Source organism: Macaca fascicularis, chromosome 19 (genome assembly GCF_037993035.2).
Source record: "Macaca fascicularis isolate 582-1 chromosome 19, T2T-MFA8v1.1".
NCBI lineage: Eukaryota > Metazoa > Chordata > Mammalia > Primates > Cercopithecidae > Macaca > Macaca fascicularis.
This window is the reverse complement of record NC_088393.1, coordinates 16,346,550-16,369,884: the sequence shown is the minus strand read 5'-3', so window position 1 is coordinate 16,369,884 and position 23,335 is coordinate 16,346,550. Positions and strand designations below refer to the sequence as shown.

General features: G+C 50.2%; 1 protein-coding gene across 1 annotated transcript; it reads right to left on the bottom strand.

Moving 5' to 3' along the window:
* Positions 1–20,473: 20,473 nt before the first annotated feature.
* LOC102121729 (uncharacterized) lies at positions 20,474–22,283 on the bottom strand. The gene is made up of 5 exons (XM_065536243.1): positions 22,208–22,283; positions 22,037–22,121; positions 21,376–21,682; positions 20,664–20,915; positions 20,474–20,518 (listed from the first exon to the last, which is right to left on the bottom strand). Exons 1-5 carry the CDS (start codon positions 22,281–22,283, stop codon positions 20,474–20,476), a joined length of 765 nt encoding a protein of 254 aa, XP_065392315.1.
* Positions 22,284–23,335: the final 1,052 nt, after the last annotated feature.

Genomic DNA, 23,335 nt, shown 5'->3' with positions numbered 1-23,335 from the left:
AGGTGTAACCCAGTGTGGAATGTGAAAAGTAGGTGGCATTTCCAGACAATAGGCTTGTCTCCTCCATGCACTCTGATTATTATTATTTTTTGTAATTCGGAGTTCAAAGCTTTGCTCTTATAGACAAGAACCATGTTTAGGAAATGGGTGAGAAATAAGACACAGGAATCTTGGGTCTCTGAGTGACTGAGAGGAGTAGAGCCATGCACTAACCTAGGATTCTGTTATGTGAGAAATAAGCTACTATGTTGCTTCAGCCATGAATCTACTCACTAGAGTATTTTTTTTTTTAAACGGAGTTTTGCTCTTGTTGCTCAGGCTGGAGTACAATGGCACAATCTCGGCTTGCTGCATCCTCCACCTCCTGGGTTCAAGCGATTCTCCTGCCTCAGCCTCCCAAGTAGCTGGGATTACAGGCATGTGCCACCAAGCTTGGCTAATTTTGTATTCTTTTTTTTTAAATAGAGATGGGGTTTCACCATGTTGGTCAGGCTGGTCTTGAACTCCTGAGCTCAGGAGATCCGCCTGCCTTGGCCTCCCAAAGTGCTGGGATTACAGGTGTGAGCCACTGCACCTGGCTTTTTCTTCTTTTTATTTTTAGCAAATCTTATGAGTTGGATTATGTCTCTTCTCCCAATTCATATGTTGAAGTCCTAATCCCCAGTATCTCAGAATGCGACCCTATTTAGAAATAGGATTAAATATAATAACTAAGATGAAGTCATACTGGAGAATGGTGGACTCCTAATACAGTATAACTAGTGTCCTTATAAAAAGGTGACCTTTAAAGACAGATATGCACACAGGGAGAATGCCATGTGAAGATGAATGCAGAGGTCTACAAGCCAAGGGACATCGAAGATTGGCAGCAAACCACAAGAAGCTAGGGAAGAACATCATACTGAATATGAAAAAACTTGAAGCATTCCCCTTGAGAACTGGACCAAGACAAGGATGACCACTCTCACTACAACTGTTCAACATAATACTGGAAGTGCTAGTCAGAGCAATTAGGCAAGAGAAACAAATAAAAGTAATCTAAATAGGAAAAGAAGAAGTCAAACGATCTTTTTTTACTGACAATACAATTCCATACTTAGAAAACCCCAAGGACTCCACCAAACAAGCTACTGGAACTAATAAACAATTTTAGCAAGCTTCAGGGTACAAAATCCGTGTACAAAATTCCATAGCATGTCTTTACACCAACACATCCAAGCTGAGAGCCAAACCAAAAACACAATCCCATTTACAGTAACCACACAAAAAAGTACCTAGGAATACATCTAACGAAGGAGGTGAAAGATCTTTACAAGGAGAACTGCAAAACACTGCAAAGAAATAATAAATGACACAAACAAATGGAAAAACATTCCATGCTTATGGATTAGAAGAATCAATAGGCCAGGCGTGGTGGCTCAAGCCTGTAATCCCAGCACTTTGGGAGGCCGAGACGGGCGGATCACGAGATCAGGAGATCGAGACCATCCTGGCTAACACAGTGAAACACCGTCTCTACTAAAAAATACAAAAAACTAGCCGGGCGAGGTGGCGGGCGCCTGTAGTCCCAGCTACTTGGGAGGCTGAGGCAGGAGAATAGCGTAAACCCGGGAGGCGGAGCTTGCAGTGAGCTGAGATCCGGCCACTGCACTCCAGCCTGGGCAGCAGAGCCAGACTCCGTCTCAAAAAAAAAAAAAAAAAGAAGAAGAAGAATCAATAGCATTCAAATGGCCATACTGCCCAAAGCAACCTGCAGATTCAATGCTATTCCTATCAAATTATCAAAACCATTTTTCACAAAATTGAAAAAACTATATTAAAATTCATATGGAACCCAAAACAGCTTGAATAGTCAAAGCAATCCTAAGAAAGAAGAAAAAAACTGGAGGCATCACATTATCTGACTTCCAACTATACTATAGGGCTACAGTAACCAAAACAGCATGGTACAGATACAAAAACAGACACACAGACCAATAGAATAGAATAGAGAGCCCAGAAATAAAGTCACACACCTACAACCATCTGATCTTCAACAAAGTTGACAATAACAAGCAATGTAGAAAATACTTCCTATTCAATAAATGGTGCTGGGATAGCTGGCAAGTCATATGCAGAAGAATGAAACTGGACCCCTCCCTTTCACCATATACAAACATTAACTCAAGATAGATTAAAATTTTAAATGTAAGACCTCAAATCATAAGAATCCTAGAAGAAAACCTAGGAAACATGAATTTATGACTAAGTCCTCAAAAGCAATTGCTATGAAAACAAAAATTGACAAATGAGATCTAATCAAATTAAAGAGTTTCTGCACAGCAAAAGAAACTACCAACAGAGTAAACAGACAACCTAAGAATGGGAGAAAATATTTGCAAACTGTGCATCTGACAAATGTCTAATACCCAGAATCTACAAGGAACTTAAACAATTGAACAAGCAAAAAACAAATAACCCCATTAAAAAGTGGGTAAAGGACATTAACAGACGCTTCTTAAAAGAAGACATACAAGTGACTAGCAAACATATAAAAGAATGATCACCATCACTAGTCATCAGAGAAATGCAAATCACAACCACAATGAGATACCATCTCACACCAATCGGAATGGCTATTCTGAAAAAGTGAAAAAAAAAAAAAAAAGAGACTGCAGAAAAAATGGAATATTTATCCTGTACTGATGAAAATGTAAATTAGTTCAGCCACTGTGGAAAGCAATTTGGAGACTACTCAAAGAACTTACAGCTACCTGGCTGGGCGTGGGGGCTCACACCTGTAATCCCAGTACTTTGGGAGGCCGACGTGGGTGGATTGCCTGAGGTCAGGAGTTTGAGACCAGATGGGCCAACATGGTGAAACCCTGTCTCTACTAAAAATGCAAAAATCAGCCAGGCATGGTGGTGGATGCCTATAATCCCAGCTACTTGGGAGGCTGAGGCAGGAGAATCACTTGAACCCAGGAGGCGGAGGTTGCAGTGAGCCAAGATTGCGCCTGCACTCCAGCCTGGGTGACAAGAGTGAAATTCCATCTCAAAAACAAAGAAACAACAACAACAACAACAAAAAACAATGCAAAAAAGCAGAGCTACCATTTGACCCAGCAGTCCTGTTACTGGGTATATACTCCAAAGAAAACAAAAATCAGTCTATCAAAAAGACACATGCATGCATGTGTTCATTGCAGCACTATTCACAATAGCAAAGACATTGTGACACAGAGGTGTAAAGTCAGGGGTCAGGGTGCAATGCAACAGGTTCCTTCCATTGAACTGGACACTATAGTGTCCAATGGTGCACAGCTCTAATGTACGTCATATACAGAAACTTGTTTTCCAAACCTTACAGCTCAAAATTATATAAACTTGATAGAATTTTCCCCCAATTAGACAGTCATCCTGAACATTTATTTTTATATTACCAGTAATAAATTGTGAAGTTCAAGTAATTTTTCCAACAGGCCGGGCATGGTGGCTCATGCCTGTAATCCCAGCACTTTGGGAGGCAAAAGTGGGCTGATCATTTGAAGTCAGGAGTCCAAGACCAGCCTGGACAACCTGGTGAAACCCCATTTCTACTAAAAATACAAAAAAATTTAGCTGGGCATAGTGGTGTGTGCCTGTAGTCCCAGCTACTTGGGAGACTGAGGCAGGAGAATCTCTTGAACACAGGAGGTGAAGCTTGTAGTGAGCCGAGATCACCCCACTGCACTCCAGCCTGGGTGAAAGAGTGAGACTTCACCTTCCCCCACCCCCGCCCCCCTCAAAAAGCCCTGGAGGAGCTTGTTTGCCCCTTCCACCATTCAAAGGCATCATCTATGGGCTCTCATCAGACACTGAATCTGCTGGCACCTTGATCTTGGACTTCCCAGCCTCCAGAACTGTGAGTAATAAACCTCTGCTGTTTATAAATTATTCAGTCTAAAGTATGTTGTTCTAGCAGCTAAAACAAACTAAGACATTGGTACCCAGAAGTGGAGTGTTAAATTGTAAGAAATACTCAGAAATGTGGAAGCAGCTTTGGAACTGGGTAATGGGTAGAGGCTGGAAGAGGGTGCAGGTGCATGCTAAAGAAAGACTACGTTATTGTGAACAAAGCCTTAAAAGTGATTCTGGCGAAGGCTCAAAAGGAGAGAAAGGCTCAAAAGAAAAGGAGAGAAAGGCTCAAAAGAAAAGGAGCGAAAGCCTCAATCTTTTTGAAGTTTACCTAAGTGGCAGTGATGAGAATATTGTAGCAATATGAATGGCAAAGGTCATTCTGAGGAGGTCCCAGATGGAAATGAGGATCATGTTGTTGAAAACTGGAGGAGGCCAGATGTGATGGCTCACACCTGTAATCCCAGCATTTTGGAAGTCTTAGGCAGGCACACTTGAGCCCCAGAGTTTGAGACCAGCCTGGGCAATATGGAGAAACCTCATCTCTACAAAAAATACCAAAAAATTAGCTGGGCATGGTGGCACATGCCTGTGGTCCCAGCTATGCGGGAGGCTGAGGTGGGAGAATTGTTTGAGCCTGGGGGGTTGAGGCTGCAGTGAACTATGATCATGCCACTGCAGTCCAGCCAGGGTGACAGAGTGAGACCTTGCCTGAACAATAACAACAACCACCACAAAAAATGGGAGGAAAAGTGATTGTTATTACAAAGTGCTATGCTGGGCCAGGCAACCAGCATAAGGAATCCCTTTGCATACTGGCATGACATAAGGGATCTCTCTGCATGCCCAGCATCGTGGCGATGGTGGTGGAAGTGAAGCAAGTGACCACGAAGGCCAGGTTGGCAAGGAAAAAGTGCATGAGCATGGAGAGCTGGGTGTCAGTGGCAATGGCCGGGATGATGAGCAGTTTCTTTCTATTTTTGAGCCAGAGTCTCGCTCTGTCACCCAGGCTGGAGTGCAGTGGTGTGATCTTGGCTCACTGCAACCTCCGCCTCCTGGGCTCAAGCAATTCGTTGATGAGCAGGTTCTTCAGCCCCGTGACAAGGAACATGCTCAGGAAGAGGATGAGTGTGAGTTCCTCCAAGAGGCCAAAGAGCAGAAACTCAAAGACCCAGGCAAGGTGTTACCAGGTGGAAGGTCTTGACTGTGAGTTGTCCAAGTTCTTGGCATGTTGAACAAAGCAAAGCAACAAAAGAAAGAAGCAACGAAAGACAGACAAGCAACAGAAGAACAGTCATGAAAGCACAGATTTATCGAAGCAAAAGTACATTCCATAGAGTGGAAGTGGGCTCGAGCAAGTGGCTCAAGAGCACCCCCAACTGAGGTTTTTATTAAGCTAGAAGAATTTGGCAACACCCCAGGTGCCCTTTAGAGGCTTCTAATTGGTTACATCCTATGAAGGGTGGCCCTGTGACCAATCAGAGGCTGAAGTGGAGACAGCCCACGACCAATCAGAGGCTGAAGTGGAAACCTCTGTCTTGTTATTATAGGAGGGAGGATGTGGCCTGGATGCTGCCTAATGTTTTGTAGAAGTGGCTGCACCTGCTGCTTTTTTTTTTTTTTTTTTTTTTTGGAGACAGAGTCTCGCTCTGTTGCCCAGGCTGGAGTGCAGTGGAGCGATCTTGGCTCCCTGCAAGCTCTGCCTCCCGGGTTTACGCCATTCTCCTGCCTCAGCCTCCTGAGTAGCTGGGACTACAGGCTCCCGCCACCGCGCCCGGCTAATTTTTTTTTTTTTTTTGGTGTGTGTGTGTTTTTAGTAGAGACGGGGTTTCACCGTGTTAAGGATGGTCTCGATCTCCTGACCTCGTGATCCGCCCGCCTCGGCCTCCCAAAGTGCTGGGATTATAGGCATGAGCCACCGTGCCCGGCCGCACCTGCTGTTCTTATGCTTGTGCCTTAACTCTTGGTTATCCTAATTCCCTATTCTGCCTCAGACGTTCATCCCTTCCGCAGCTAACCTGGGTCAATTAGAAACGAAACGGAGGAGCTGTCCACGGTTCTGGCTGAGGCCAGCCCCCGACCCCACTGCATCCCCATCTCATCCCCTCTTTTGGGTTCAGACATTCAGCAATTCTCCCAACTCTTTCCTGCAATAGGATTACCTCCTTCCTATTGGCTCACTTATTCCTTTTTAAAATTTTTTTTGTTTTTGTTTTTGTTTTTTTTTTTCAGACGGAGTCTCACTGTGTCGCCCAGGCTGGAGTGCAGTGGCACGATCTCGGCTCACTGCAACCTCTGCCTTCCGGGTTCACGCGATTCTCCTGCCTCAGCCTCCCGAGTAGCTGGGACTACAGGCGCCGCCACCACGCCTGGCTAATTTTTTTTGTATTTTTAGTAGAGACGGGGTTTCACCGTGTTAGCCAGGATGGTCTCGATCTCCTGATCTTGTGATCCGCCCGCCTCGGCCTCCCAAAGTGCTGGGATTACAGGCGTGAGCCACCGCGCTCGGCCTTAAAATTTTTATTTGTAGAGACAGGATCTTGCTGTGTCCCCCAGGCTGGAGTGCAGTGGTGAGATCATAGCTCACTGCAGCAGCCTTGACCTCCTGGGCTTGGGTGATCCTCCTGCCTCAGGAGGAGCTGGGACAACAGATGCAGGTCAGCACACCCAGCTAATTTTGAAAATTTTTTAGAGATGGGGTCTTGCTGTGTTGCCCAAGCTGGTCTCGAACTCCTGGGCTTGAGCAATCCTCTCGCCTTGGCCTCCCAAAATGCTGGGATTACAGGTGTGAATCACCACACCTGGCTTGCTCCTTCATTTTTATCAGCAAACATGCTGAAGCAACACTGTTCCCCCAGCCCATGTGCAGGGTGTCATCTGGGTGGATGGCACCCAGACACACTGACCCTTCACCTCTACCACCAGGTGTCTCTATGCCTGAGGGCTTCATCTGACCACAGGAGCAGGCTCAGCCTGCACATGGGGGTAACGTGGATGTACTGGGAGTTCCCACTCCTAGGGGTGACTCTCGGCTGTTGAGTGACAGGGCTTGTTGGGTGAGTCCCTGGCTTCCTCACTCTTGAGTGGGGCACTTCAACTACCTCCCACTGAGTCCCTCGCAGCATCAGTTTTATCTGTGATTTTTTTTTTCTTTTTTTTTTTTTGAGACAGAGTCTCGCTCTGTCGCCCAGGCTGGAGTGCAGTGGCCAGATCTCAGCTCACTGCAAGCTCCGCCTCCCGAGTTCCCGCCATTCTCCTGCCTCAGCCTCCCTAGAAGCTGGGACTACAGGCGCCCGCCACCTCGCCTGGCTAGTTTTTTGTATTTTTTTTAGTAGAGATGGGGTTTCGCCGTGTTAGCTAGGATGGTCTCCATCTCCTGACCTCGTGATCCGCCCGTCTCGGCCTCCCAAAGTGCTGGGATTATAGGCTTGAGCCACCGCGCCCGGCCATGTGATTTTTTTTTTTCTTCTTAAATTTGGTAATGAATACAAGCTGTGTTCCAGCTTGATTTATTATCTATGCTTTTTAATTTTTAATTTTATTTTTATTTATTTATTTATTTTTGTAGAGATGAGGTCTCTCTATGTTGCCCAGACTGGTCTCCAACTCCTGGGCTCAAGTGATCCTCCTGCCTTGGCCTCCCAAAGTGCTGGGGTTACAGGCATGAGCCACAATACCTGGCCCCTATCTATGCTATTTATTTATTTATTTATGATACAGTGTCTTGCTCTGTTGCCCAGGCTGATGTGCAATGGTGCAATTGGCTCACTGCAACCTCCATCTCCTGGGTTCAAGCAATTCTCCTGCCTCAGCCTCCCAAGTAGCTGGGATTACAGGTATGCACACCACACCTGGCTAATTTTTGTAGTTTTAGTAGAGATGGGGTTTCACCACGTTGGCCAGGCTGGTCTGGAACTCCTGGCCTCAGGCGATCCGTCCTCCTCAGCCTCCCAAAGCGCTGGGATTACAGACATGGGCCACTGAGCCTGGCCTACTTTTATTTTTTAATATATAGAGACAAGGTCTCACCATCTTGTCCAGGCAGTTCTCAAACTCCTAGGCTCAAGTGATCCTCCCACCTTGGCCTCCCAAAGTGCTGGGATTACAGGTGTGTGCTACCATGCCCAGTCTGTCTATGCTTTTTTTTTTTGCCTGAAATATTACATGCATGTGCACACATGTACAAAGGCACACACACACACACACACACACAATGTGGCTCCCACCCTCAAGGAACTACTAGGAGAGGACTGTATGGGTGGGTAAGTAAACTGCAGATTCCATCACCATTCTCATGTCAAGGTCACTGTGTCCTTCGAGCTCCCGTCCTGAGAGTTTGGACACCTCCTGGGTGCCCTTGTTTCCTGGTTGGTCTTGCTTTTGAGCCCACAGACTCTATGTCAAATCAAAAGCAGTTCAGCATCTATCCCCATCCCCAGTTCTTTTTTTTTTTTGTGAGATGGAGTCTTGCTGTATCCTCCAGGCTGGAGCACAGAGGCATGATCTCTGCTTATTGCAACTTCTGCTTCCCAGGTTCGAGCGATTCTTCTGCCTCAGCCTCCCGAGTAGCTGGGATGACAGGCACCTGCCACTATGCCCAGCTAATTTTTTTTTTTTTTTTTTTTTTTGAGATGGAGTCTCACTCTGTCACCCGGGCTGCAATGCAGTGGCCGGATCTCAGCTCACTGCAAGCTCCGCCTCCCGGGTTTACGCCATTCTCTTGCCTCAGCCTCCCCAGTAGCTGGGACTACAGGCGCCCGCCACCTCGCCCAGCTAGTTTTTTGTATTTTTTAGTAGAGACGGAGTTTCACCGTGTTAGCCAGGATGGTCTCAATCTCCTGACCTCGTGATCCGCCTGCCATGGCCCCCCAAAGTGCTGGGATTACAGGCTTGAGCCACCACGCCCGGCCCGCTCAGCTAATTTTTTGTATTTTTAGCAGAGATGGGGATTCACCATGTTGGCCAGGCTGGTCTCGAACTCCTGATCTCAGGTGATCCACCAGCCTTGGCCTCCCAAAGAGCTGGGATTACAGGCGTGAGCCACCGTGCCCGGCCGACATTTATTTTCTAAGTGAGGTAATATTCACATAACGTAAAGTTAACCATTTTGTTTTATTTTTTATTTTTATTTATTTTTTGGAGATGGGAGCCTTGCTCTGTTGCCCAGGCTGGAGTGCAGTGACGTGATCTCGGCTCACTAGTAGCTGGGATTATAGGCATGCGACACCACACCCGGCTAATTTTTGTATTTTCAGTAGAGACAGGGTTTTGCCATGTTGACCAGGCCGGTCTCGAACTCCTGACCTCAAGTGATTCGCCCTCCTCGGCCTCCCAAAGTACTGGGATTACAGGTGTGAGCCACCGTGCCAGGGCAATTTGTCCATTTTTAAGTCAACAGTTCAGTGGTGTTTAGTACATTTCTATTGTTGCGCAGCTGTCGCCTCTCTCCAATTCCAGAACATCCCATCATGCCTAAAGGAAACCCTGTCCTCGTCAGCAGCCACTGTCATCACTTTTGGTTCCCCTTCCCTAGCTCCTGACAGCCACCAATCTACTTCCTGTCTCTCTGGATTTGCCTGTTCTGGAGCTTTTGTAGCAATGAAAGAAAGAAAATGAAGATCATACACTATGTGACCTTTTGTGTCTGGCTTCTTTCACTTACCTTTTTTTTTTCTTTTTTCTTTTTTCTTTTTTTTGAGACGGAGTCTCGCTCTGTCGCCCAGGCTGGAGTGCAGTGGCGCGATCTCTGCTCACTGCAAGCTCCGCTTCCCAGGTTCACGCCATTCTCCTGCCTCAGCCTCCCAAGTAGCTGGGACTATAGGCGTCCGCCAACACACCCAGCTAATTTTTTTATTTTTTTTATTTTTAGTAGAGGCAGGGTTTCACCGTGTTAGCCAGGATGGTCTGGATCTCCTGACCTCGAGATCTGCCCACCTCGGCCTCCCAAAGCACTCAGCTTGTTTTTGAGGTTCTTTCACGTTGCAGCATGGATTAGAACTTTCTTTGTTTTTGAAAGAACACGATACGTTTGTCTTCACCTAGAACATCGTAAGTGCTGCGAGGTCGCTGAAACCATTGGCTCCTGCAGTGAGCTATGATCAGGCCACTGAACTCCAGCCTGGGTGACAGAATAAGACCCCGTCTCCAAAAAAAAAAAAAAAAAAAAGGAAAAAAAAAAAGGAAAAAGAAAATATCCTTTTTTTTTTTGAGGCTGCAAGAGACCTGGTAATGATCTCAGTAAATAGCAGCTTCATTCTTCTGGTCATTCTCATCCGAAACCTTGAAGTCACCCTTGACTGCTTTTCTCTCACACTCACACCTGAGCCTTCATCAAATCCTGTTGAGACTTATATTTTTCTTTTCTTTTTGAAAAGGAGTCTTGCTCTGTCGCCCAGGCTGGAATGCAGTGGTGCAATCTCAGCTCACTGCAAGCTCCGCCTCCCGGGTTCACACCATTCTCCTGCCTCAGCCTCCCGAGTAGCTGGGACTAGCCCACCACCACGCCCGGCTAATTTTTTGTATTTTTAGTAGAGATGGGGTTTCACCGTGATAGCCAGGATGGCCTTAATCTCCTGACCTCGTAATCTGCCCACCTTGGCCTCCCAAAGAGTTGGGATTACATGCATGAACCACCACGTCTGGCCGAGACTTATATTTTTCTATTTAAGTATTTCTATAAGTGTTGAGTCTTCTCTCAACTTCTATTGAACTAAGAGAATTATAATTAAAAGCAAAGTCCTGGTTCTCATAATACTGTCTGAGGTTTTATTTGTTTGTTTGCTTTAGACAGAGTCTCTCGCTCTGTCCGTCAGGCTGGAGTGCAGTGGCTTGATCTTGGCTCACTGCAACCTCTGCCTTTTGGGCTCAAGCAATCCTCCCACCTCACCCTCCTGAGTAGCTGGGATTACAGGTGTGCACCTCCATGCCTGGCTAATTTTTGTATTTTTTGTAGAGATAAGGTTTCGCCGTGTTGCCCAGGCTGGTCTCGAACCCCTGGGCTCAAGCGATCTGCCCACCTTGGCCTCTCAAAGTGCTGGGATGACAGGCATGAGCTACTGTGTCTGGCCAGAACTTTATTTCTGTATATTGCTGAGTAATATTCCATTGTCCCAGATGGACATTTGGTTGTTACTACCTTTTGACTATTGTGAATAGAGCTGCTATGATGCTGGTGTACAAATATCTATTTGCAGTCCTTCAGTTCTTTTGGGTATATCTCTAGGAGCGGAATTGAGGAGGTATGAGGGATTTCTATATTTAGATTTTTGAGAAACTGCCAGATTATTTTCCATAGTGGCTGCACCGTTTTGCATTCCCACCAGCAATGTACAAGGATTCCAGTTTCTCCACATACTTGCTGACATCTGTAGTTATATTTTTGCTTATAGCCACCTCAGTGAGTGTGAAGTGAGAAGTCTCTCTTTCTTCTTTCTCTCTCTCTCTCTCTTTTTTTTTTTTTTGAGATAGAGTCTCGCTTTGTTGTTCAGGCTGGAGTGCAGTGGCGCGATCTCAGTCCACTGCAACCTCTGCCTCCTGGGTTCGAGGGATTCTCCTGCCTCAGCCTTCTGGGTAGCTGGGATTATAGGCATGAGCCACCACTCCCCACTAATTTTTGTATTTTTAGTAGAGACGGGGTTTTGCCATGTTGGTCAGGCTGGTCTCAAACTCCTGGCCTCAAGTGATCCTCCTGCCTTGGCCTCCCAAAGTGCTGGGATTACAGGTGTGAGCCACCATGCCTGGCCTCATTTTGGTTTTGATTTGCATTATCTGATGGCTAATCATGTTGAACATCTTTTCTTTTTTTTTTCTTTTTTTTTTTTTTTTTGAGACGGAGTCTCGCTCTGTCGCCCAGGCTGGAGTGCAGTGGCCGGATCTCAGCTCACTGCAAGCTTCGCCTCCCGGGTTCACGCCATTCTCCAGCCTCAGCCTCCCGAGTAGCTGGGACTACAGGCGCCCGCCACCTCGCCCGGCTAGTTTTTTGTATTTCTTAATAGAGACGGGGTTTCACCGTGTTAGCCAGGATGGTTTCGATCTCCTGACCTCGTGATCCGAACATCTTTTCATGTTCCAACATTTAAAAAAATGTTTTCTTCTTTTTTTTGTAGAGATGGGGTCTCACTATGTATGTTGCTCAGGCTGGTCTCAAACTCCTGGTCTCAATGGATCCTCCTGCCTTGGCCTCCTAAAGCACTGGGGTTACAGGTGTGGGCCATTGCGTAACAGTTTTGAACAGGCATCTTGATTTAAAAACTAAATATTGCACCACTGTAGTAGTGTTGTGAACACTATAAAACATGTTTTCCAAACTGAAATTAAAAGGGGAAGCTATTTGCATGCAATAAACTCTTGAGTGTGTCAAACCACCCTAATACTGCTACTAAGAATAGCCAATACTTCAAGGTATCTCTTGGAGCAAAGTTCGTGGTTAAGGGTTGTAGATGGGTCCCTCACAACCTGGCTCCAGTTGTCCTTGCCAGTCTCCTCTGTAGCCATTTCCCACTCCCTACTTTATCCTGAAACCAGGTTTTCTCAAGCTGCAGGGCCTTTGCCTCTGCAGTTTACTCTGCTTGGAATGTCCCTGTTCCTACAGACGATTTCTCATACCCTGCTCTCCACACCAAGTCCAAGCGCCTTCTATGGGACATATTCCTGTCACTACTCCCCATATCCGGGCCCTTGCTCTGGCCCATTCCTAAACATCTATTCACCCATTCATCCCTTCATCCCTCCTTTCATCCCTTCATCCATCTACTCATTCATCCACCCATCCCTCCATCCCTTCATTCATCCATCCAACCATCCACCCCTGCAGCCACTCATTTATCCCTCTATCCCTCCCTTCATCTCTTCATCCATTCATCCACCTACCCATTCATCATCCATCCCTCCATCCATTCGTTTATTCATCTATCCTCCACCCATTCATCCCTCCATCCATCCCTTCATCCATCCACCCATCCATCCCTCCCTCCATCCATTCATCCATCTACTCATTCATCCGTCCATCCATCTCTCCATCTCTCCATTCCTCCATCCATCCGTCCTCCCATCCACCCCTCCAGTCCTCCTTCCCTCCATTCATCCATCGACCTATTCATCCTTCCATCCCTCCATCCATTTGTTTATTCATCCATCCTCCACCCATTCATCCATCCATCCATCCATCCGCCCATCCACCCCCTCCATTCCTCCCTCCCTCCATTCATCCATCTACCCATCATCCCTTCATCCCTCCATTCATTTGTTTATTCATCCATCCTCCATCCATTCATCCCTCCATCCCTTCATATATCCACTTATCCATCCCTCCATACATCCACCCATCCATCCCTTCATATATCCACTCATCCATCCCTCCATACATCCACCCATCCATCCCTCCATCCCTCCCTCCATCCATTCATCCATCTACCCATTCATCCATCCATCCCTCCATCCCTTCATCCATCCACCCATCCACCCATTTATCCCCACCACACTCCTTCCCTTCCTCCCTTCATTGAACACACAGGAGAGGGACGTCTGTGTCTGGCTCTGTGCTCCAACCCCCAGAGAGGAGCTTCTCAAGAGCAGGGTTTTGGGTTGAGCTTTCTCTGCTGCCCCGACATGGCTCAGCACAGCGCTGGCACAGAGGGCCAGCAGGAAGAGAGGAGCGCTTGTTGAATGTGCCTGAGTTTGCAGGATGACTTTTTGAGCCAGTATTCATATTTTTTCAGTGAGGTCATATGTATTTTGAGTTGCATGGGAAGACCTTACAAGGACAAACCTTTCATGCTTACGCACCTGTGTTCATTCATTCATTCATTCATTCATTCATTCATTCATTCATTCGTTATTGAGCACTTAGGATATTCCAGGTGAAGACAAACTATCTTGTCCCTTGGGACCAGGGAAGGTTTCCCTGAGGTGGTAACACTGAGCTAAAATATGAAGGATGAATGGGAAGTGAATTGGCTGATGTGGGAAGGGAAGGGTGATGGAGGCCAAAGGGAACAGCGTAGGTGAGGGCAGAGGGCTGTGTGGCACATCCCTGGGTACCTGCACTCGTGGGGGACTTGTTTAATATCAAACATTAAAAGGCACTCACATTGAATGCATTTCTTTGTGTTTAAAACAAGAAGAAGCTGGGTGCGGTGGCTAACACCTATGATCCCAGCACTTTGGAAGGTTGAGGCAGGAGGATCACTTGAGCCCAGGAGTTCGAGACCAGCCCTAGCAACATAGTGAGACTCCAACTCTAAAAAAAATAAAAAAATTAGCCAGGCCTGGTGGTGTGCACCCTCCTAGCTACTTTGGAGGCTGAAGTGGGAGGATTGCTTGAGTCCAGGAGTTTGAGGCTGCAGTGAGCTGTGATTGCGCCACTGCGCTCCAGCCTGGGCAACAGACCAAGACGCTGTTACACACATAAAAAAAGTTAAAAAAGTAGAAAGGATCGTTATCTTTTTGCTTTTCAAATTATTGGGGTCCCATTAAACTCATATGCTTCTTGTGCATGTACAGGCAGTTTTGCCAACAGAGAACAGCTAACCCACAAGTAACTTTCCAACGTGATGACACCGTGGGGGAAATTCTGGAACCAACCGTGAATCCACGTGACACTATGTCTAGCTAAGTAGACATTTCCTTCAAGCGTTTTTGATTTTGTAGCCTTGCTTTTACATTGTCAAATATCAAAGTGTGTGATTTTACAGTTTTTTTTTTTCCTTCCAGGTCTTGAATGTTTTCAGCGGCCTCTGGAAAACCTACAGGCACGGCCCTGGGAGGCTCTGGGTCCCTAGGAGCTCCCCTCCTGGGGTCATTCCGCGGTGTCCGGGGAATGACCCTCGCGGGGCTCGCGAGGTACTCGCGCCCCCTAGCGTCTGGATTGAGAAACGCACCCTGTGAAGATGGAGAACCAGCCCAGCCCCAAAGTGAGGTGGCAGAAAAACGAACCCATGGCCAAGGACTGGCTTAGTTAGCAGTAATTGTTTAAGTGTGTTTTGTCTTGCTGGGCTGCCCCCTCTCCTGGTCGTTTGGCTAGGGAGAACAGGATTTTGTTTGGGCTTTTTCTTTTGCTTTTTTTGACTGTGCCCGTTGGCGCTTGCAGGTTGCCAGCTTCTTCAGGTCCAAGTCTGGGCTGTACAGCTAAAAACAAAACAAACCACCAAAGAATTCACTTTTGTGTCATTCCTTGAGTCCTGAAATCCCCAGCTTGTCTGCCTTCTCTCCACCATTCAGAGTCTTGTATTTTTCTGTTATGATGCAATTTCCCAATCACTTTTTATTAATTTTAATTGACAAAATTGTAAATATGATGCATAGAACATGTTTTGACATAGGTATACAGTGTAAAATATCTAAATCAAGCTAATTTAACATATCTTTGACATACCCGTGACCATACATCCATGCTTATCTCTTTTTCTGTGATAAGAACACTTAAAATCTGCTCAGCAATTAAGTTTTTTATATTAAAAAAAAAGAGATGAACTGTCATGTCGCCCAGGCTGGTCTCAAACTCCTGGCCTCAGGTGATCCCCCTCGGTCTCCCAGCATGCTAGGATTACAGGTGTGAGCCACTGTGCCCAGCCTACTCAGCATTTTTCAAGAATAAAATACATTGACCATGTTGAGTCACCATGTTGAACAATTCCTCTTGTGCCCTTTGACCAACATCTGTTCAGTTCCTCCTCCCTCCCTCAGCCCCTAGAGCCACCATTCTACATGGGAGTTCAGCTTTTTAGATTCCACAAGTGAGATAGGAAGTATTTGTCTTTCTGTGCCTGACTTATTTCACTGAACATGTCTTCCAAGTTCATCCACGTTGTAAACACAAGCTTTCTTGTTTTTAAAGTCTGAATCATATTCAGAGTCTCATGTTTTTATGTATGATGTCTAGTCCAGGGTTTTAGTTGTGCTTCATGGGAGGAATGGGGAAAATTACGTGTTCTTTGTCCATTTGAATTTAAGAAATGTACATGATTACACGATCACGTTTTGATCATGTGCATAGAATCACTACGTGTTTTGGTCATCAACTGCTTATTTCCTTTGTTCTCCCTTCCTCCCTCTCCTCCTCCATGTCTAATTCTCTCCATTTTTCAAATTCAGGCTCACTCTTTCTCCCACAGATTAGTCCCAATTTCCCCCCCTTTTTATCTCTGTTGGTCATGTCTGGACTTGGAATAAACCCTTTCTGTCCACATGGGCCCTGTCTGCCTCCTCTCACTCCTGGCCTCAGTGTCATCATTCATCAAACACTAAGCATCTCATTTTGGGGACACCCCTGAACCTGTGATCACTCGGAGTTGACCGGGCAACAATATCTCCTTACGAAGCAGAGAGAGCAAGTGGTGGGGGGGTGGGAGTTGGGGGGGACCCAGGTGGCACAGAATTAAAATACAAGGGCACCCAACGTCACCAGTCATGAGGAACAAGAAGCCACAGGGAGGGATTTCAAACCCAACACCCAAGGTAAGTGAAAAAAGTCTGGCAACACCAACAGTTTTGGAGGTAGGTAGAAACCCTCAGTGGTGGGAGACACATTGGTAAAATCACTGTGAAGAATGTGGAAATACCTGGAAATGTTGCAAACGTCCAGATTCTGAAGCTTAGCCTATCCCTACTTGGCTTTATACCCTAGTGAGCTCCATGGAACTTAAGAAAATGGGTTTGGTCTGGGGCCAAACCCATTTTCTTAGATGGGTTAACTTAAGATGAGGCCTGGTCTGTGGGTCGATGGTCACGGGGGACCAGGTCAGTGGTGGCTTGGTCACTGCGGGGCCTGATCAGTGGGACCCAGTCTACAGGGCTTGGTCAGCAGAACACGATCTGGCTTAGTCAACAGGACCTGGTGAGTGGGGACCTGGTGAGTGGGGGCCTGGCAGTGGGGGCCTGGTTAGTGGGGACCTAGTCAGTAAGGACCAGGTCAGTTGGCTGCTGGGTGACCTCAGGCAGGGGGCTTGTCCTAGAAGCCTCCTTTCCTCCATTTGCAGGGAAGATGAAATCAACTGCACCCCAGAGAGCTACTGGGAGGAGGAGAAGTGCATTGAATATGGCCCTGCTATGCAGATTTAGCACTGTACATACTGAGTTCCCCGCAAGGGAGGAGGTTTCACCCACTGCCCTGCCCTGCCTGCATCCCCAGGACCACCCTGCCTGAAGGCAGAGGCTGGGGTGCACCCGCGGATGCTCTGATGCTGACCACAGGCCCTGGGGTGACAGAGATGAGGACATGGGGGCACACGTGATTGGGGAAGCCAGGGCCGGCCGGAGGAGAGACACACGCACACACGTGCCTGCCCATATCCACCTGCACTCAAGTGCACAGACGCATTGCACGCACACATGTCGACAGTTCAGGGGGCAGAGGATGCCGTCTCTGGGCCCTGCTGACCCGTGCAGGGCCCCATGGTGATGGGTGCCATGAGCCCACAATGCACCATTACCCAGTGCCCAGGTACCCGCCCGACTCTGTGTCGTAGAGCAGTTGGAGACACAGCGTGAGTGGTTCTGCCCACAGGACGCTTTCTAGGTGAGAGGCACATCTCTGCGCCGTTGCTTGATCAGACTTAGGAGAGCGTGACATGCTCTCTTCCCTCCCTGCTGACTCGGGCACAGTCGCTACTGGGTGGGTGGCAGCTGCCCGAGGAGGGTCATCCTCGAGTGCTCACTGGGTGCCCGTTCTGTGCTGACCGGGCAGACGGTCATCCTGTTCATCCTCACGGTGACTCCGTTCCAGGAACATGCCAGGAAGATCTCCAGTCCCGCTCCCCGGGACAGACCCGGACTGGCCCAAGGACAGCACCCTCACACTGTTCCCACGACCCTCTGCTTCAGTCTGGAGGGCCAGGCTGGGCCTGTTGTGCTGAGCAGGACACTGAGTCCTCCCAGACATGGAGCCCACCTTGACAAGACCCAGATCAAAGGCAGGAGTGTGGTGGGCACCTCCCCACCCAGGCCTCCCCCCGGCCATGGCCTCCTGTGGACAGCTGGAAGCCAGGGGTGGCTGCAAAAGGACTCAGCACCTCCCAGTGGGAGGTAGCCGTGGGGGAAACTGGGTGTGGGCACCGACCCCTTCCATGCTGCCCCCCTGTCCCTAGAGTGCCTCATGAACCTGTCCCAGTCTGGCCTATAAGGATTGGTTCAGGAGCCGTTCTCCCAGGCCTGGGCCCTGGAGGACAATGCAGTTCTCATGCACTTTCGGGTCTGCATGAGGGAACTATGAGGAGACACTGGGACCTGCCACCCCTAGGGAGGCTCCAGCATCAGGTCTCTGTCTGAGTCACCCTCTGGGGCAGTCGATAGTGGAGGGAGCCTGGGTCCCTGCAACCCCACTACCTGGACCTTCCTCCCAGACCTCTTCCTCCTCTACAGAGAAACTCCCACAGACAGACCTGCCGGTTTTAAGGGGATGTGCTGAGTGCACATGTACTGGACATGCTGCTCAAGACAGGCGGGGGTGCCCCCTGCACCTTTTACACTGTCTCCGGTCTGTGCCAGCTCCCTGCCCTGCCTGTGAGCATCAACAGACGCCAGGAGGATCAGGGTCCCCTCACTCCAGAGTGCCCCTTCAGGGATGCCAGGTGAACAGGAGAATCAGTGTTTCTGGCCCAGAGGATCTGGGGAGAGGACACGGGCAGGAGCCCTGGCCCAGGGCCAGAACCAAGAGTTCAGCCAGGCGTGGGAATGGTCCAGTCCTGGCATGGAGTGGACGACTCCAGAGAGCGGATGTCCGGGGCCGTCTCACCCACTGTGGAGACAGGCCCCCGTGTGAGGTGGCAAGATGGCCAGGTGACAGTGAGAGCTTCTTCCCACCCGAGCTCCGAATCAGGGCTGCATCCCAGGCCGCCCAGCCCTGGGATGAGGACATGAGGCAGGAAGCCCCAAGCCAGCCCGAACCCTGTGTTACCTGTCCCATGGGGGATACCCAGGCGGCTGCACACACCCCTTGCTCTGGGATCTGCGACCTGCAGGGGTGTCCTCAGTGTCAGGCTAGGGTGGAGGACAGAGGGACCCCAAGGACTCCAGAGACCCAAATGTGCAGAACCCGGCCCTGCGAGGACATCTGATGGGCTTGGTGGAGAAGCTGGGTTCGTCTGCATTCTCTTCAGCCAAACCTGAGGGAGGGACCCCAGCACCCCGAACTCTTCGGGTATTTCCTGGCATTGAACCTCTCTACAACGGGGATGGGCTGACCCTCCCTGGCCCACCAGCCCAGCTCCAGCAGCCCATGTAGGCGACTCCTCTGGAATGGGAGCCTGATCCTCCCCTACCCTGGCCTGGCCAGGCTGTCCCCGAGGCCGAGGCCCAGTGACATGTAAAGGGGGCTTCTGCAGCGCCCAAGGCAGAAGGTTGCTCTCTGGGAATCTCCAGGGCTCAGGGTGTGGCCATGCCGTCCCCAGCTCAGGGCAGACCTTGGGTTAACTGGCCGTACCTCTGGTGGAATTCCATGCCAAAGCTTCCAATGGAGCCGGATGGCGTTGGGGGCTTGTGGTTCCTGTGGTATGACCTTGAACAGGGATGCTGAGCTCCTGTCACTTCCACATCTGCCCCGGATAGGCTCAACAGCTTCATCAGGGCCCTGACACCAGAAACTACTGTGCCCCGTGATAACCAAGAGGCAGGTCCAGAGACATTTCTCTACACAATGGCACCTGCATCTGACTCCTCTGGGCGGGCAGTGACCAGCCCGGTGTGGAAGGAGTTAAGGCAGCACCCGGCTAGCTGCTCCACAGCCCTAGATGGCTCTTGGGCCTTGGGAAGTCATCTTCAATAAGAACGCTGTTCACTCTAAGACTTCCCCAGAGGGGTGAGTGTGGCACCCCTGCAGCCCCAGCCGTCAGTAGCGTGCCTTGCGGCCTCTGACTCAACCTGCAGGACAGAGCCCCGCCCTCAAGGCACAGTTCCCAGGACCAGAGGGGCCTGGCCTCAACCTGAGCCCTGGGAGGGGAGGGGGGCTAGAGGTGTCACGTGCCTCCACAGTGGCCAGGATGACCATGCAGGGGACCCATGGCACTGTGGATTCAGTTGCTGTACCACTTGATGGTGCAGAATTTGAGAGTGATCTATGAGAACATGAAGTACTGAGCCCGTATAGCGAGCAGGACATCAAGGGCTGACTCGCAGGGGCTCATGGCCGCAGCAACTCTGGCCTTATATCTGTGGTGCAAGTGGTCTGCACCCCTGGACTGGCCCAGCGCACCATGGCTGCCCCTGTGCCTTGACCCACTGTGCCATGGCCATCGTACCACTCAGAGGCTTTGAGGCCCTGCCCAGGTGCACTGCCCGCCTCCTTGAAGTTGCCTCTTAGCGCTTTCCAGCTGCTACTGCAGCTGCAACTGATGCCACCACAGAGTGCCTTCCAGCAGCCGATGCAGGCTTTCCAGGCGGTAGGGGTGCCCTGCAGCCGTGGCCTCAGCAGCTCCTCGGTGGCAACTAGGCCAGCCAGGGCAGTGATGATGACGGGAACGACAAGTGGGATGGCAGCTCCATGATGGTGGACGAGCCAGGTGCATTGGGCAGAGGTGCATTCCTGGAACTCGACAGCTGCCTGTGTCCCCACGTGGGCAGGAGCTCGGTCACTGTGAGCCACAACCTCAACCACTACTCTGCCTTTTCAAGTCGGGAAGGGAGGCCTTTGTGCTTGGCGAGGCATTGGGCTCTGTGAAGGACAGGGACATGCTGTGTGCATGGTGCTGTGGCTGCTGTGGCTCCATGGCCCCAAGTGGCAGGAGTAGCCCTACCCCTGCCCGTGCACCATTGGCGACACCACTCAGTAGAACAAGTTCAAGGGCATAAAGAGCTACCTCTCCTCCAAGCTGGTGCATGGCTCGACAAGTCCTTGGACTGGCTGGATGCATGTCTAGTGAAATTCCCAGTCGTCTCCATGCTCCACCTGCCTGAGAATCGGGCCATGGGCTGCCTCCAGGAGGACTCCATCTCCATGCACAGGAAGAGCCTGATCTGCGGGATGAGCCACACGGCCGGCCGCCTGGTGCTGGCGCAGTGCCATGTCCTCCAGCACTTCCTGACGTGCCCCAGCAGCACTGCGAGGAGGCCTGGAAACAGGGCAAGAGGAAGGCTGAGAAGGGTGGTGTGGTGGGTGTCAGCTCCTTCCTGACCCTGAGCACTACCCCCACCACTGCCCTCGACCTGCAGGAGGTGGAGCGCAAGATGGATGGCTGGAGACGCTTCCCCAAGAAGGTGGACCACAGCGCTGCTGCTCAGCCACAGGGCATGGAGCCCATGGCCAGGAGGTGAGGGGCTTCAAGAAGGAGCATCAGCTGGTGGCCAGCCCTTCTGTGACCTCAGCCAGGCCTTGGAGTGGGCCCAGTGGGCCTCTGGGTGGTCCTGAACCAAGCCATCCCCCCTTCCCTGAGGTGCCTGTGATGCCACTGGTAAGCTCTTCCGGATTGGCCCAGGCAGGACCTGGACCCCATCTTGCACCTGTTAGTGCCAGTCCCAGGGGCACGGGGCCAACTTCCCAGACATCCTCCACGTTCACAGAGGAGCTCTTACCAGTGTCACGGGGAGCAGGCGACTCATGGGAGGAGGGAAGATGGAGGTGCGGGGCTGATGGCTTTTAGGAGAGCGCTCTGACTGAAATTCACCATCTCTATCCAATTCCAGTAGAGACTTGAGACCACAGATGCAGCACGTTTTACCACAACAGATATTTTTTCCAAAAAGCGACCCAGAATTCGGAACCAGCTCTTCACAAAGATGAGAGTGTTGAGTGACTGGACGCTGGGTTGGGGATTTTTTTTCTGATTCAAGGATAGTTTCTACGGCAGAATAAAAATGCCTATCAAAGAGCCATGGCCAGCTATTCGTGGTGGTACAAGGATGGTTTTGTGCTCAACTGAGGCCAGTCGAATAGAGAATTACGTAGGAAACAAAGAGCGAACACGGCGATGGAGTAGAAACAGCACCATGTGTTGTAATTTCGTAGGCGTCGGTGCTGTGGAAGTTCCTTCCTTCCTTCTCTCCTTCCTGCTGTCTGAGCCTCCTCCCAGCTTCGGGCATCCCCACGTCCTGGGCCTGTGCTGGGAGAGACACAAAGGACACAGTTGGCTGCGGTCCAGGGACTGGCACGATCAGGGGAGCCTGGTGAAGTCAGAGTGGCCCCTGAGGACCAGTCCTGGGATGACCGGGTCTAACTGACCAGGCCCCTCCTGACCAGGGCCCCATCCACTGGGCCTTCCACGACCTGGCCTTCACTGAATGGGCCCCGATGACCAGGTCTCCACTGGCCCGGTCTCCCACTGACCAATCCCCAGTATCCAGGCCACACTGACCAACACTGCTAACTAAGTTTTCATTGACCAGGCCCCCGATGACCAGGCCTTACTGATTGGGCTCCTCCTGACTAGGAGCCTGCTGACCAGGATATCATTGCCCAGACCCCACTGACAGCCGCCCCCCATCCCTCCCCCACCTCTGCCAAGCCCCCATGGATTAGGTCCAATGATCAGGCAGCCACTGGCCAGGGTTGCACTGACCAGGTTCCTACTGATCAATCACCTGCTGACCAGGCCCCTGAAGACCAGGTTCACACTCACCAGGTACAAGGCCCCACTGACTAGGCCCCCACTCACCAAGCCCTCACTGACTCGCTGACTAAGTCCCCCGATGAGGCCTTCACCGTCTGGACCCCACTAACTAGGCCTCATCAATGAGACTTTCACAGACCAGACCCCACTACCCAGGACCCCAGTGACCAGGCCTCACTATCCAGGACCCACTGATGGCCTAGGCCTCCACTGACCAAACTCTCACTGACTGGGCCCAACTGACCAGGTCCTTAACTGACAAGGTTCTGACTGGCCAGGTCCTTAACTGACAAGATTCTGACTGGCCAGGTCCTTAACTGACAAGGTTCTGACTGGCCAGGTCCTTAACTGACAAGGTTCTGACTGGCCAGGTCCTTAACTGACAAGGTTCTGACTGGCCAGGTCCTTAATGATCAGAACTTTATTAAGCCCCACTACCCAGGAATCCCACTGACTAGGTCCAACTCACAAGGCCCCCACAGACCAGGTCCCCACTAACCATGTCCCTACTGACCAGGCCCCCTTTGACCGGACCCAACTGACAAGGCCCCCACAGACCAGGCCCCCACTGACCTGGTCCCTACTAACCATGTCCCTACAGACCATGTCCCTACTGACCAGGCCCCCACTGACTGGGCCCAACTGACAAGGTTCCAACTGACTAGGTCCTTAACTGACAAGGTTCTGACTGACCAGGTCCTCAATGAGTAGACCTTTACTGACCAGGCCCCGCTACCCAGGAATCCAGTGACCAGACCTCCCACTGACCAGTTCCCCACTGACAGGCCCCATCTCTCCAGGACCCCAGTGGCCAGGTTTCACAAAGTAGGCCCCACTGACCAGGCTTCCACTGACAAGCACATCTTGACCAGGTCCCCACTGACTAGCCCCCAGCTGACAAGGCCCCAGCTTACTAGGACACCACT